The sequence below is a fragment of the Antechinus flavipes genome, chromosome 4 (genome assembly GCF_016432865.1).
Source record: "Antechinus flavipes isolate AdamAnt ecotype Samford, QLD, Australia chromosome 4, AdamAnt_v2, whole genome shotgun sequence".
NCBI classification, from domain to species: Eukaryota; Metazoa; Chordata; class Mammalia; order Dasyuromorphia; family Dasyuridae; genus Antechinus; species Antechinus flavipes.
Window position 1 is genome coordinate 197,883,163 of NC_067401.1, and position 13,741 is coordinate 197,896,903.

The window sequence follows — 13,741 nt, forward strand, 5'->3', positions numbered from 1 at the left end:
GATGAAGAAGTCCCTAGGGAAAAAGTGCAGAGAAGAGACTTCTCAAAGGACAAGGTGGAAGAGTAGAGATGCTGAAGCTGAACTGGGATGAGTAAATACTTCCTCCAATGAAGGATTTCCAGCTAAAGAAGAGGCAGCAGGAGTGGAGGAGGTATCTCTAATATGCGAAGACCTCTAGAGAGATGAAAATGTATAAATATATATAAATGTATGTCCATATATATATATGATATTTTGGGACCACATGTGTGCTCATCATTTAGGGAGCTTCCAGGGAAGGACTTTCTTTATCCATGCAAATAGCTGGCTTTTCCACAACTTAAAAGTATCAGAGAGTTTCCTGGGGTCATACAGAGATTAAGTGATTTGTGTAGTGTCATACAGCCTCAGTGTGTGTGTGTGTGTGTGTGTGTGTGTGTGTGTGTGTGTGTATGTAAAGGGGTGTATGAGATATCTACTTCATTAGACAACATTACTTCCTCTTCTTTTTTCCCCCACCCAATTCTTTCCCATTCTTGAATCAGTGAAAAAATCCACTGCCTTCCTCTGTGTATATGTGCATAAAAGTACTTGTGTTTAAAACTAAAGAATGGCTTTTGTGAATCTTCAAATAGATATCTGTCAGCAATTGTTAGATAGTCTCAGGACCAGCTGTGTTCTTTATATGTAGCTTATAGCTTCCAAAAACTTCTAATTTCTATAGGAAGATAATTCCACTATACTCCATGGGTCAGGTAATATAGGTACGTAGCTATTTTCCTTAATATTTGCTTGTAATTAACTTAGGAGGACTATTAATTTGTCCCGATCATAATCAGTTCTATAAAGAGTTATGACCTTTGCCTTCAATTCTGCTCCCTTCCTAACCATGTGTAGGCTAAGGTTTTCTTAAACTAAACAAGTATGCTGCAGATACTTGATGGAGACGCTATCCTGATAGAGACATTTAAAATTGAAAGTAAAGAGCTAGAGGGCTTGGGGCTTTACACTGAGGACAAGACTAGCAATACTCTGGTCTGGTTTTGTATCACAGGAAAAAAGGTAAAATGGGTTTGGAATGGGAAAGGTCTCACCAAATAGAAAGTGTTAGCTTGTTGATTACTATAGGAAAAACTGTCATGGGAGTTCAAAGACATCACTAAATAATAGGGCATTGCAAGAGTACCTGGGACCCTTCTATTCCCAAAGTGAAAGTACATGGAGAGAATGAATGAAAAGCTTTTACCAAGTGCTATGCCAAATGCTAAACCAATACAAATGTCAAAGCAAGCTTGTTTCTGCTCTCAGAGTTTACAATCTTATACAGGGAAACAATATATGAGAATTATGACCAGGGGAGTGGTTTGTAATCACAGGAATGGTGAATGAATCCATTTTGTTCAATCATTTTTCAATGGTGTCCATCTCTTTGTGACCCCATTTGCAGTTTTTTGGGCAGAGGTAATGGAGTGGTTAACTATTTTTTCTCAGCTCACTTTACAGATGAGGAAACTGAGGCAAACAGGATTAAGTAACTTGATCCAGCTAATAAGTGTCAGAGGCCAGATTTGAATTCAGGAAGATTAGTACTCCTGACTGCAGACCAGGCACTTTATCCATTGAAATGTCCTTTCTAGAAGTAATGACAGTTTCTATTTAATTATTGTTTCTATACCAAGAGGTAGAAAGTGGGAGAACAGAGGCAAAGTGGATATCAAAGAGCTGTCTGAGTTAGATGAAGCATGGTCTGGAATTTGAATCTGGCTGACTATATGAATTCTCTGTATCTATAAACTTTTTCCCTCTCTGTGCTCAGAAAATTTGGATAAACATTAGCTTCCATGGGTTTAATTATCCTCAATTATAAAGTTGACTCCCAAATTTACATATATAGTCATACTCTTCTCCTGAACTGTTACCGGTCTTGTTGGTCATCTCCACAAGGATATTTGTCAAAGGCATTTTAAAGCTGACATGTCCAAAACTGAATTCATTATATTGTTTCCAAACCCTTAAATCTATTGTTTACCCAAATTTACCTCTTTCTGTTGAGAACGCCACCATCCTCCTACTCATTCAGATTTGTAAATGCACAATCATCTGATTCTTCACTTTCCCTCACACTCCATATAAATTAGGCTCCAAGTCTTTATTATATTTATTTCCAAACTATTTTCTTAACCATCTTTTTCTAGATTCACACAGTCTGAATTCTAGTACATGCTTTCATCACGTTTCACTTGAACTATTGGAATAAACCTAACTGGTCTCCCAGACTTCAATACACTTTCTGTTCCAAACTCTTTCCCCTCTCCACTTCACTCTCCTTCAACTGTTAAAATAATCTTTCTAAAGCATAGGTGCATTCATGGCTCTTCACTGCTCAAGAATATTCAGTCTCCCTATTGCTTCTAGTATATTTAACCCTATGTTCCAGCAAATTAACAGACACACCATTCTTTGACCTTTGCATTCCACCTCCTTAGTAGCTTATTGCCTGTTTCTAGAATGTATCCCCCCCTCCTTTCCTCCACCTCTCATAATTCTTAGCTTGCTCCAAGAATCAGCTCAGAGGGTTTTTCTGATTTCCCTTTGGTCCCTCCCTCCTCAAATTATCTTGTATTTAACTATTCCTTTATATGATGTATCTCCCATGAGTCAACAAGGACTGATTATGGCATCGGAAGATACCTTGAATATAGTAGGGAACATGAGAACAAAAGGAAGTAACAACAAAAGATTGGCTAAAATGAGCATGTTCCATGGAGGATGGGATGGTGATGAAACACCACATATTAAGCAGAAAAAAGGTAACCTTGGATTGGAAGGCACTAGTAGCTGTTCTATAATTTATATGTAAAAGAACTGCCTGAGGTACCAATTGACTTAGTATATGATTAGAGGCAGGATTTGAATGCTGCTCTTCTTGATTTGGAAGCAGGTTCTGTATCCTTCACAGGGATTTGCAAACTATTTGGTTTCAGAACCCCTCTACAATCTTCAAAATAACTGAGGATCTCAAAGGGCTCAATCATTAATCGTTTCATTTTTTTACTCTATTAGAAAATAAAAGTGGCTTAAAAGTATTTATTAATATAAAATAACAACAAAGCTATTACATGTTAACATATTTTCTGAAAAAATATTTTCCAACCCCCCAAATTTAGTGAAAAGAGTGGCATTGTTTTATATGCATTTCTTTTTCACTCCTGATTTAACAAAAGACAGTTGGAATGTATCTGCTTCTGCATTTAAAACTGTTGTGATGTCGCTTTGGTTGAAATCTATCAAATGAGAGGATATTTATAAATGGCTTATCACAGATCTGACACATAATGGCTGCTTAATAAATCTTTTTTCCTTCCCTTAATCTCTTATAAGATAGGTAGCTGGGAAAAAAGTATTTTAATAGGCAAATGACATTAGTATTATTATGAAAAGTTTTGATCCTATAAACCCCACTGAAAATGTCTTGGAAATCTCTACATGACACTTTGAGAAATGCTGCTCTTTTGCATAGGCAACATAAATATCCTGTTTCTTCTTCCCCCTCTCCCCACCTCAACTCTTGTGAGCGTTTCTTCTCCCCAACTAAATTTCTCTTCAATTTCAGTGTTTTGACCTGGTCTCACAGATTAGAGCTGATTGGAATTTTAGAAATCATCTAATTCAACTAACTATTTTGGAAATTGAGGCTCAGAGATGGGATGACATATTAAAAGAATAGAACTGGGATTCAAACCTAGAGATTCAACTCCAAATGCTTTCAAAGTGTCATCTTTTGGGACATCTTCTATCTAATCTCAACATATTAAAAAAAAGACTTCATCAGGGCTGGGATAAACCTCACCCATTTCAAAACACCCTCCACCCAAAATGATCATTAAATGATTAACTAGGTTACAAGTGACTAACTCACCTCCCTCTCCATAGGTATTTAAGTGAGTCAATTCCATCTGTTGTTCCTCCTATTTAGGCTAACTGCAAACATTTCACTGGAGTGTGAATTGAATCATAGATTTAGAACAAGAAAGTTCTCATTTTATAGATGAAGGAACTCAGGCCCAGAGAATGTCCCAAAGTAGCAAAGCTGGGTTTCAAACGTAGGCCCTCTAACATCCAGACTTAGCTACTTTTTCCATTACTTTGCCTCTGGGAGAAGACAACTTAAGTCTGGGTATATCTAGGTTGGCTATGAAGGACTTTGTCCCTGAATTCAGCTTTTAGGTCATATAGGTTGGGCAATGGCTTTCAAGGCAGCAATCAGATACTTAAATAATGTATAATGGCACACTTCTCTTTATTTCTGATTTACCCCAAGGCACTCTGGGGACAGAGAACTATATGTCACATAATGGCTAAAGGCAACAGGGCAATTAGGATTCTCCTCCACCACCTCCAACCCCCCTTTCCTGAATATTTGGATTGTCCAAAGCTCTAGGACTAGAATGCTTCTGACTGGAACCTTCAGAACTTCCTTTATGACCTAAGCTTGGGGCATAATTCACTAGGAGATGCCCTAGTTCTCCCAAGTTCTTACAAGCTTGGTGGACTCTCATAAGCCCAACCCGACTTCAACATCTTATAACTTTCACTTAAAACTAACAAATGATTACCTTTTACAACAGAAGTGGAAACAGAAGCTTAATTCTTGATTTTGCTACAATTTCTCCCTGGTTTCAGATCTCTGGCTATAACTTACTCACTCAGTAGGGACAGGTAAGCTAGTGACTACAAGAATACTAAGTAATTTATGAGGTTGTATGTTTTTTAATCTCAGTATTTTCTTTCTAATAATGTTTCCCCACTACAAATCATTAAGATGCTAATGTTCCTATAACCTTATTCCCATTCTACTAATCTTAAAATCCATCCTCTCAAGAATATGGCAATTTTATGTCATTTTTCAGTGTAGACTTAAGGGCAATAGGAGAGTTGATCCTATTATGGCTTCATTAATCCTATAAACTGTATGTTTGTTTCTAGTCTCTAAATTATCAAGAACAATTTTGTATGTCAAGTTAGGGTACACCCTAGCTGTAGCTATTTTACTGTTATCATTTTCCTTCTTTACAAGGAGGAAATGAAAATTTGACATTGAAAATATAACAATTTTCATTGAAAATATGACAAGATATTTATATAGGAATAAAATGGCAAGGCTGAAATATATTTACGTTAGATATAGGGAAAGAAAATCTTGCGAATTGTCTTAAAACCATCTCTGGAGATGGGAAAGAACAAGAATACACATTGTAAACAGAGAAGACTTGCCCACCAATTGCCCACTAATGGGTTTTAATTAAAAGAGGTTGGAGGAGAGGGATGTCAGACGTTATCTTCCTCTTGGAGACAGGAACGGCTTTTAAAATAAAAAGAAGAAACATCATAAGGCAAAAGGGCAGTTATCTCGGAAGTGATGAAGCCGGTTTTCTAGTTTCTGATTCTCCCGTTTCCCTCCTCCCTCTTCCCCGAAAGCTGCTCAGATCTACAGAAGTCTCCTTTCCAAAAATCAACTCCCTTGCACTTAAGTTTCCCACTTCAATTGATTCAGGAAAATAGATGGGCTACTTCCGGAGAGTTAATGGGAGGGAAGATGATCAGGAAGTTTTTTTAAGCGCATTTTTTTTTTAAAGAAGAAAATTTGGGAGAAAAAGCTTAAGTCTATAATACGTCGGGGATGGTGAAAAAACGGGTGAATTTTCAAGTGATACTGAGAATCAAACATCTCAGAGGAGGAGGTGAGGACAGGATGCTCTTAGGGCACAAATAAGCCCTGGATCCCAGGTCAAAAAGTGCCTACTCAGAGCCACGAGCTGTATGCTAAGGGAATGAAAAAAGAGCAAAGGTAGGAAAGGGCGTGGGGTTGGGTTGGATTCCTGATTCTCGGCGACTCGAGTTATGGAAGGATGCTCAGGGGAAAAGGATAATTGAAGGAAGCTCCAAGTAGGGGACCATCAACAACTCAGAAGCTCAAGGGAGGAGAGACAGAGGGGGAAGAATCAGCTCCCATCCAGTCGCTTCCAGGAGGAGACTTTCGGCTCCTCCTCCCGACTCAAGTCGAAGGAGGCGGGGAAAGAGTTTCTCTGGAAGCATGCGCAATCGGCCAACCTCTGCTCCAGGGAATGGTCCTACTCTCACCCTAAACAACCGCTTCTACTCCCTCCTTCCTCCTTCCCCCCTCCATCCTCCTTGCATCTACCACTCTCTTGGAGGAGACGCGGGGAAATAAGGATAATTGCTCCAGGTATTTAGGAGCCCTGCTCCCTTTTTCTTAGAGGAAAAAGCGCGAGTGCGCTTTTTTTGAAAATGTTGAAAATATCAAGCCTCCCATGCCTGTCCCGAAATGACAATTATGAGAAGCTGAGGTTTCCCTCGCGGACTCCTTCCTCTCTTCTCCCCTTCTCTCCCCAGCTCTTCTTCCCGGAGCTAGGGAAGAGTGGCACGCCCGGATCCCAGCTGATCAGCTGCTGGGGCCTTGGCGTCGGCTCTTCCCCCGGGCGAGACCATTCTCGACCCGGGAGGAGGGGTGGGGCAGTAAAGTTGGGGGAAGGAGGAGGGGGGAAGAAGGAGGAAGCGGCCATTGTCCGGTCAGCGCAGCCTCCAGGGAGGGGCGGGGAGGGGTGTGTGTATTACGGAGTAAGCTGGACCCCGGGGCTCCGCCGCGGCTGCCGCTAGCCCAGAGCGGGGGGACCAGGGGGGCCAGCGCAGCCGCACGGGGACATCTCTCGGGCCAGGAAGCGGCGGTGGGACCTGCCGAGGGCGCCGGGTCTTCCCTCCTCCCCCGTGGGTCCCTCCTTCCATCAACACACCTCCTTTCCTTCTTCTCGGGCTCCCCTCCCCTCACCACGCACCGCCTCTCCCACCCCCGTTTCCGCAGGCCGAGTGGTGCGGCCCGCCTCCAGCTGACCGGCCTGGAATCCCGGCTCCGAGCCCCGGACTCGCGCCTGCCCGCGCGCTCCCCCTCCCCCCGCCTCGAGCCCCCCGACGCCGCCGCCGCCGCTGTCGCCGCCGTCGCCGCCTCAGCCTCCGCCTCGTCCCCTACGGGCCCAGGCCGCCGCCGTCGCCGCCGCTGCCGCCGCCGAGCACCGCTGCCGCCGAGCACCATGGGAGACGCCGGGAGCGAGCGCAGCAAAGCGCCCAGCCTGCCGCCTCGATGCCCCTGCGGCTTCTGGGGGTGAGTGCTGGGGTCGGGGCTGGGACGCTGGGGTAGGCACGGGGCGGGCAGGGGCGAGGGCGGCGAGGGGCGGAGGAGGCGGGCGGCGGCCCGGGCCCGTCTGGGAGCGGGGCGGTGATAGGCCCCTGTCGGGCCTGCGGGGGGGGGGGGGGAGCTGGGGCAGTGTCCTGGGGCTGGGCCTAGACCGGGAAGGGGGGAGAGGGAGAGTGTCCTGGCCGCCTCCTTCCTCCCCCTTCTCCCACCTCTCCCTTCACTTTACTTCCTATTCCCTCCCCCACTTTTCTATTCTCTCCCGACTTTTCTGCTCCCTTCTTCAGAATCTTTTTACACCGTCCCCCTTCACCTTTTTACCCCACCCCTTCACTTTTCTGGCCCATGTCCGTGCACCTTTTTGTCCCTTCCCCCACTTTTCTGTTCCCTTCCCCCTCCGAACCTTTGTGTCTTCCTCCCTCCCACCTTTGTGTCCCCTTTTTCTGCCCTCCTTGTTTGGGGGGGGATGCCGCGCATAGTTGCAGCTCTATGTCAGATGGGGATCGTCTCTCCACACCCCAGCAAAGAGTTTCTCTCATTCCCCAAGCATCTCAGTTGGGGTCTGGATTTGTGCGCAAGCTGCAAGAGGCTATTTCTTCTCTTCCCTGCCTTCCACCTCTCCCAGTCCCCCTGAAACTTGTATAATCATTTCCTAAATTATATTCCAGTACCCCATTTGCTTTTCTTTATTGAGGGCAGAGCCCTGAACTGGTGTGAGAGGCATCCTAGCAAAGTAATAATCTGCCTTTTTTGGAGTTTCCTTAAAAGTTGTTTGGTAGTGTCTTTTTTTTTTAAATAGAAAAAGTATTCCTCCTAACACCTTGCCTAATAAGTCTGTCTAGTGAAAGTGAGAACTTCAGGCCCTCTATGTGGTTGTTCTTTTTCTGCATTGTAAGTGGGAAAAAAAGGAAATCTTAAAACTTGGTGATAGATGATTGCTTTAGTACAGTCAGCACTTCTAAGGCTAAAGTTGGAAGTCTGAAAATGAGCTTAAGGTAAGGCCTGAGGTATAATGGTTTCAAATCAGTGTTTTTTGACAAGTCTTTCATACCAATAGAGAACTTGTGTATCAAGTTTGCAACATCGACTCAGTGTCTTTAAAAAATTGGTGCCACAAGAATTACTCCATAATAGTTTGTCATAAGATGTAAGGCTTAAAGTAGCTAACTGCTCATGACAACTGATACCCAGAATATTTTGGAAATCAATTTCTTAGCAACAAGTTTGTCGTCTTGGGATCATTATTCAAAGCACTGTTGAAGCATTTAAAATTGTTGAGGAAATTATTTTTCTTTATCAGTACTCTTCTGAATTAAACCTAGAGAGAATGTTGCTATTTCTATTCTAGCCCTAATGCCAAATAGAACCTGTGTTTTTGATATTCAGTCTGAAAATTTTTGTGACGTTAATTTGTGGAGGAGGAACTGTACACAGTTTCCTAAGTGAAAAGTGCTGACCTTACTTCATATGTTATATTCGGGTCTGCTGATAAAAACCATGAATGATACCTTATTTTTATCCTCTGACCATCACTAATATATAGTTAGAAGCATTTTTCAATGGAGCATTAGAAATAACCTAAGATGGTAGTAGTTACAGAGAGCTCTTCTGCAAACCAAGAAATCCTGAGTTGTTCTGCTCCTGACTCTGACCCCGGTGATCTACACAACTTTCTGTGAATATAAGGTGCAGGGAAGATGCCAACTTGATTTGATAGAATTATCTTATTTTGGATTTCCATATATCATTGAAAGTCACATAGGTCCTGATCTCCATTAATGAAAACATAGAATAATGTATTTTCATAGAAGAAAGCGGTAGATGTTTTTTATAGGCCCAAAAGAATGTCTCTCTATTAGAAATAATGGACCTAATTATGAACACTTTTTTTTTTCTTTTCCTTTTTTGGGAGATAATTGGAGTTAAGTGATTTGTGTAGGGTCACACAGCTAGTATCTGAGGCTGAATTTAAATTTTGGTTTTCCTGACTCCAGGGTTAGTATGCTATTCACTTTGCTACCTAACTGCCCCAACATCTTATATTTTCTTTTCCTTCCTTCCTTCCTTTCTTTTCTTTGCAAACAGTATTTTTTTCCCCCAATTACATGTAAAGATAGTTTTCAACATTCATTTTTAAAATAAGATTTTTAAGTTCTAATTTTTTCTCCCTTTGTCTCCTTACCCCCCCCTTCAAGAAGGCAAGCAATCTGATACAGGTTATATACATGGGCAGTCACTCAGCATATTTCTTTTACTTTGGTTTTTTGAGATGCTCAACTCCAAACAAAAGTTTGATAAGAGTAAGTGGTATGGATTGCATTTTATATAGTGAAATTTCAGTTTTATTTTTAACTGCCTTTCCACTTTTGGGAAAGGGGAGATTCTTTGAAACTATTCTATATTTTGGCACTTTTGGGGAGTTGTACTTGTAAAAAGTAAATCAGTGAAGGACCCAAACTTCAAATTCTGCTATTGGAGTCAGTAAATATTAAACGCCATTATGTATGTATCAAGCACTGTGTTAAGCATTGGGGTTCCAAAAAGAGACAAAAGACAGTCCTTGCTTTCAAGGAACTTAGTCTACTGTGGGAGATAACATGCAGACAACTATGTACCAACAAGCTATATATGAGATAAAAAGGGAAATGACCGAGGGAAGACTCTAACTAGCATTTAGGAAGAGCATCTGGAAAGACTTCATGTAGAAGATGGGATTTTGGTTAGGACTTGAGGGATGCCAGGAAAACTAATTCCTTTTGAGCAGGAATGAGGAATATCATAAGAACTAAGAAATCATTTGCTGAGGTAACTGCAGGCAATGATGAGCTGAAAGTTAGGTACAGCAGTCTCTCATTGCTTGAGTTTTATAAGTTGATAATTTTGTATGGTCTAAGAATGATGTTATAAATATCCAAATGGCCCTTGGCAGAAAAAAAAGTTCCCCACTCCTGCTTTAGAGTAACCACTATTGTAATAATGATTCTGTTGTATTCACAATCTGACTTCCATTCCTTAAACTGTTCCGCTCTTTGAGAAACTAGTTATAGCTAAATGTTAAACGTGGAAATGTTTGGAGCCCCTTTAAGAAAGGAATTGCTAAATGGCAAATATTCTTAAAACAAGATGTGTTTAAAAATTTAAAAATGTTATTCTAAGAAAGGGTTCTTAAAGTAAACTAGCCCAACCTAGTTTATACCAAAATTGCCCTCCTACATAGCAAGCATTATAACAAGGTTGATGTTTTTAGGATGAAATAATCTACAACATTTCTATTTCATAATCAGATTTTTAGTGAAGTACAATTTGAATGTTGCATCTCACTGAATCATTTGATAACTATCTTGTGCTTAAATAATTGTGCCCAAAATAGATTGGTTGATATTTATCAAATCTGAAATGTTATAAGTGATTTATGTTGAGGTTTTTGTGCAGGATATGGGATGAAGTCTATACCATCTTAAATAGTTTGGACATAAGAGATATACCAATGAAATAAACTTCACATTGACTTTTGAAAGTAAAGTTGAAATAGTTACTTGGGGCAGATCTAGGGGAAAAAAAAATGGTAAAGATTATAAATACAAGATAAGAATTAAATGCTGTATTTATAGACCAATGGAGAAGATGATTGAGTAGGAAATCGGGAAAGGCAGAAGTGATAAAGGGGAAGAGAGCTGTGTACTGCAGGTTAAATGATAATATTGGATATTTAGTTCTCAAAACTTGTTAAATTTTTGTTCTTTAGAAGATTTTAAAGATGAGCTTTATTTATTTTTTTTAATTAAAGCCTTTTATTTTCAAATTATATACATGGATAATCAGCATTCACCCTTGCAAAAACCTTGTGTTCCAAATTTTTTCCCTTCCTTCTCCCCACCCTGTCTCTAGGGTAATCCAATTATATGTTAATCTGTAAACTTTTAACTGCTCAAAATGAAATGGGATGATCCAATTTATGTTAAACATGCGCAGTTCTTCTATACATATTTCCACAATTATCATGCTGCACAAGAAAAATCAGATGAAAAAGAAAAAAAATTAAGAAAACCAAATGCAAGCAACAACAAAAAGAGTGAAAATGCTATGTAGGGATCTATACTCAGCCTCCATAGTTCTCTCTCTGGATGCAAATGACTTTCTTCTTCAAAAGACCACTGGAACTGGTCTGAATTGTCTCATTGTTGGAGAGAGTCATGTGCATCAGAATTGATCATCATATAATCTTTTGCTGTGTATAATAATCTGATTCTGTTCATTTAACTTAGCATCAGTTCATGTAACTAGATGAGTTTTATTTGTATCATGATAATGTGAGAGTATTAAGAATTTATGTATTTCAAATGAGTTTCAAGCTATATTGTTTAATATCTGTGACTCAAAGAGCATTGGAGAGACTTTGAGTCCTACTAAGCTGCATCGTCTTTTCATTTATGACTTTCATTTCAGCGATATAAGGAATAGATGTTGAACTCACATTGCAGGCAAAGATATAATTAGAAATATTTAACAAAGTAAAAAGGCAATGCAATACTGATGTTAGTTTTGTGATTTTCTTAGTCAATAAGTGGCCCACTGAGTTAGTCCTTACTCATGTAAGGAATATCACTGTGAAAATAAATGTTTTGTTGCAAAAAGAAAGTGGGCAGGTCAGATAGTATGAAAGACAAATAATAGCTTGAGTGTTCTCACTGTCCTTTCTAAGTGTAGAAAATCCTAGAGGAAGAATTCTGCCAGGTTTCCTGCAGAGCACTGATTGATAGAAAAATCTAGTGTGAGAAGGGCTGAGAAGTCATGGATGAGCTAACATCTGTACTTTGCACAATATATCTCCTTGGATATGAGATTCCACAATATTTGAAATTTGATGAGATAACCAGATTGAGTGTATAGACAAGGACAGTATAGGATGCTAATTATTACAGGGTTATTTAAATTTATAATGTAACTTTTTTGAGATGCTGAGAAAGCTTCAATATTGCTGAATCGTGTCACAAAACAAATCATATAGGATAAATTTTCTTTAGGCAATTGCCAAGAAGTGCTTTACTTTTTGTCCTACTGTAGTTGAAGCATTTGCCTTCTACCTAGGCTTTTTAAAGATAATCATCATAAATCTTAAACAAGAACAAGTTTACTCAAAAATTTAGAGATCTTAAAAGGTGAAGAGGAAAAAAAAAGGTTTAAATTGTAAAGTTAGAGTTTTAAAAACTTGGAGAACTGATTGTGAAATACAGAATAAATTCCATTCTTGGAAAAAAATAGAAATAAGGAAGTTTCAAATATTACAGTTAGTTTCATCTCATTTCATTTTGAGCAGTTAAAAGTTTACTGATTAGTCTTGTTAATTAGCAGACTTGATGCTAATCAATCTATTATATGCTCATCTATGCTGAGATCAGGTTTTTGAGTTTATATAGAATATTATCACTTCTCTCTCTGACATATATATTATTTGCTTGGCATGGTTGGTCCTATACCAAAATGATTATTGATGAATCTGATTTTGTTTTAAGTCTCCTAAGTAGGAACATTTTCCTATACATTAGCAGTTTAACATCAGCTTTTTATTTCATTTTAAACACAACATGAATCACTAATCAGTTAAATGTTCATTCCTGTTATCACTGATTAGCTCTTGATTATGTAAATCACTGAAACATTCTTTTAAAAATAAGATATAGTTTGCTTATGCAGTTATCTATACCTTTGATTATTATATATACACCTGCAGATAGAGCAGAGACTAAAATTGAGTATCTGTGCATAAAAACTGGCTTCTTTTCCCTTTTCATTTGAGGTATGCATCAATTGTGTAGGACTTTGCACATAATGGGAAGCTAGGTGGCTTAGTGAATAGAACTGGAGTCAGAAAGACTCATCTTCCCTAGTTCAAATCCTTCCTCATATACTTAATAGTTTTGTGACTCTGGGTAAGCCATTTAATCCTGTTTGCCTCACTTTCTTTATCTATAAAATGAGCTGGAGAAGGAAATGGCAAACCAGTCTAGTACCAGTAACTCCAAATGGGGTTGGACATGAGTGAAAAAACAAAATAACTGAACAATTTGCACATAATACTCTTTGATACATAGAGATGTATAATAGAATATGTATTACATATATTACATAATAGAATTACAACAGTAATAAAATAGATGCTTCCTTTATTTTTTAAAGACTTTATATTCAGCACTATCCAAGAAGTTCATACTTTTCCTTGTTCTCTACCTTTCCTTGTTTTGACTGAGTCTTAGAGTAAACTTTTGACTACAGATTTCCTCATAAACCTTTATTGGTGTCAGAGTTTAACATTTGGCTTCCTAAACAATCATGGCTGGAAAAATCAGAGGGATGAGAAACTGTTGGAATAATTTTTTAAAAAAGCAAACAAACCTTGAGAGTCATATTGTAGGCTAATAAATGTAGTATTTTCTTTGAGATTCAGGTTCAGATTCCAAAATAAGCTAGAAATATTTTGTTCAATAGGTTTCATTTACCCTTACTAAGATTAAATTTTTTGTTGACATCAGGATCATAGATCTAGAACAGAAAAGG

At 39.3% G+C, this 13,741-nt stretch overlaps 1 protein-coding gene across 4 annotated transcripts in view; it reads left to right on the forward strand.

Annotated features, from left to right (window-relative positions):
* Positions 1–6,202: 6,202 nt before the first annotated feature.
* Positions 6,203–13,741, forward strand: part of ZFAND3 (zinc finger AN1-type containing 3) — a 324,385-nt gene continuing 316,846 nt past the window's right edge. The window contains exons 1-2 of one of the 4 annotated variants that reach the window (XM_051996857.1): positions 6,203–6,226; positions 6,860–7,156. In XM_051996857.1, coding sequence (XP_051852817.1) covers positions 7,086–7,156 — 71 coding nt within the window. In that variant the 5' untranslated portion in view covers positions 6,203–6,226; positions 6,860–7,085. Of the gene's footprint in view, positions 6,227–6,601; positions 7,157–13,741 lie in introns of those variants that run through there. The other 3 variants (XM_051996858.1, XM_051996856.1, XM_051996855.1) reach the window with 3 other exon arrangements.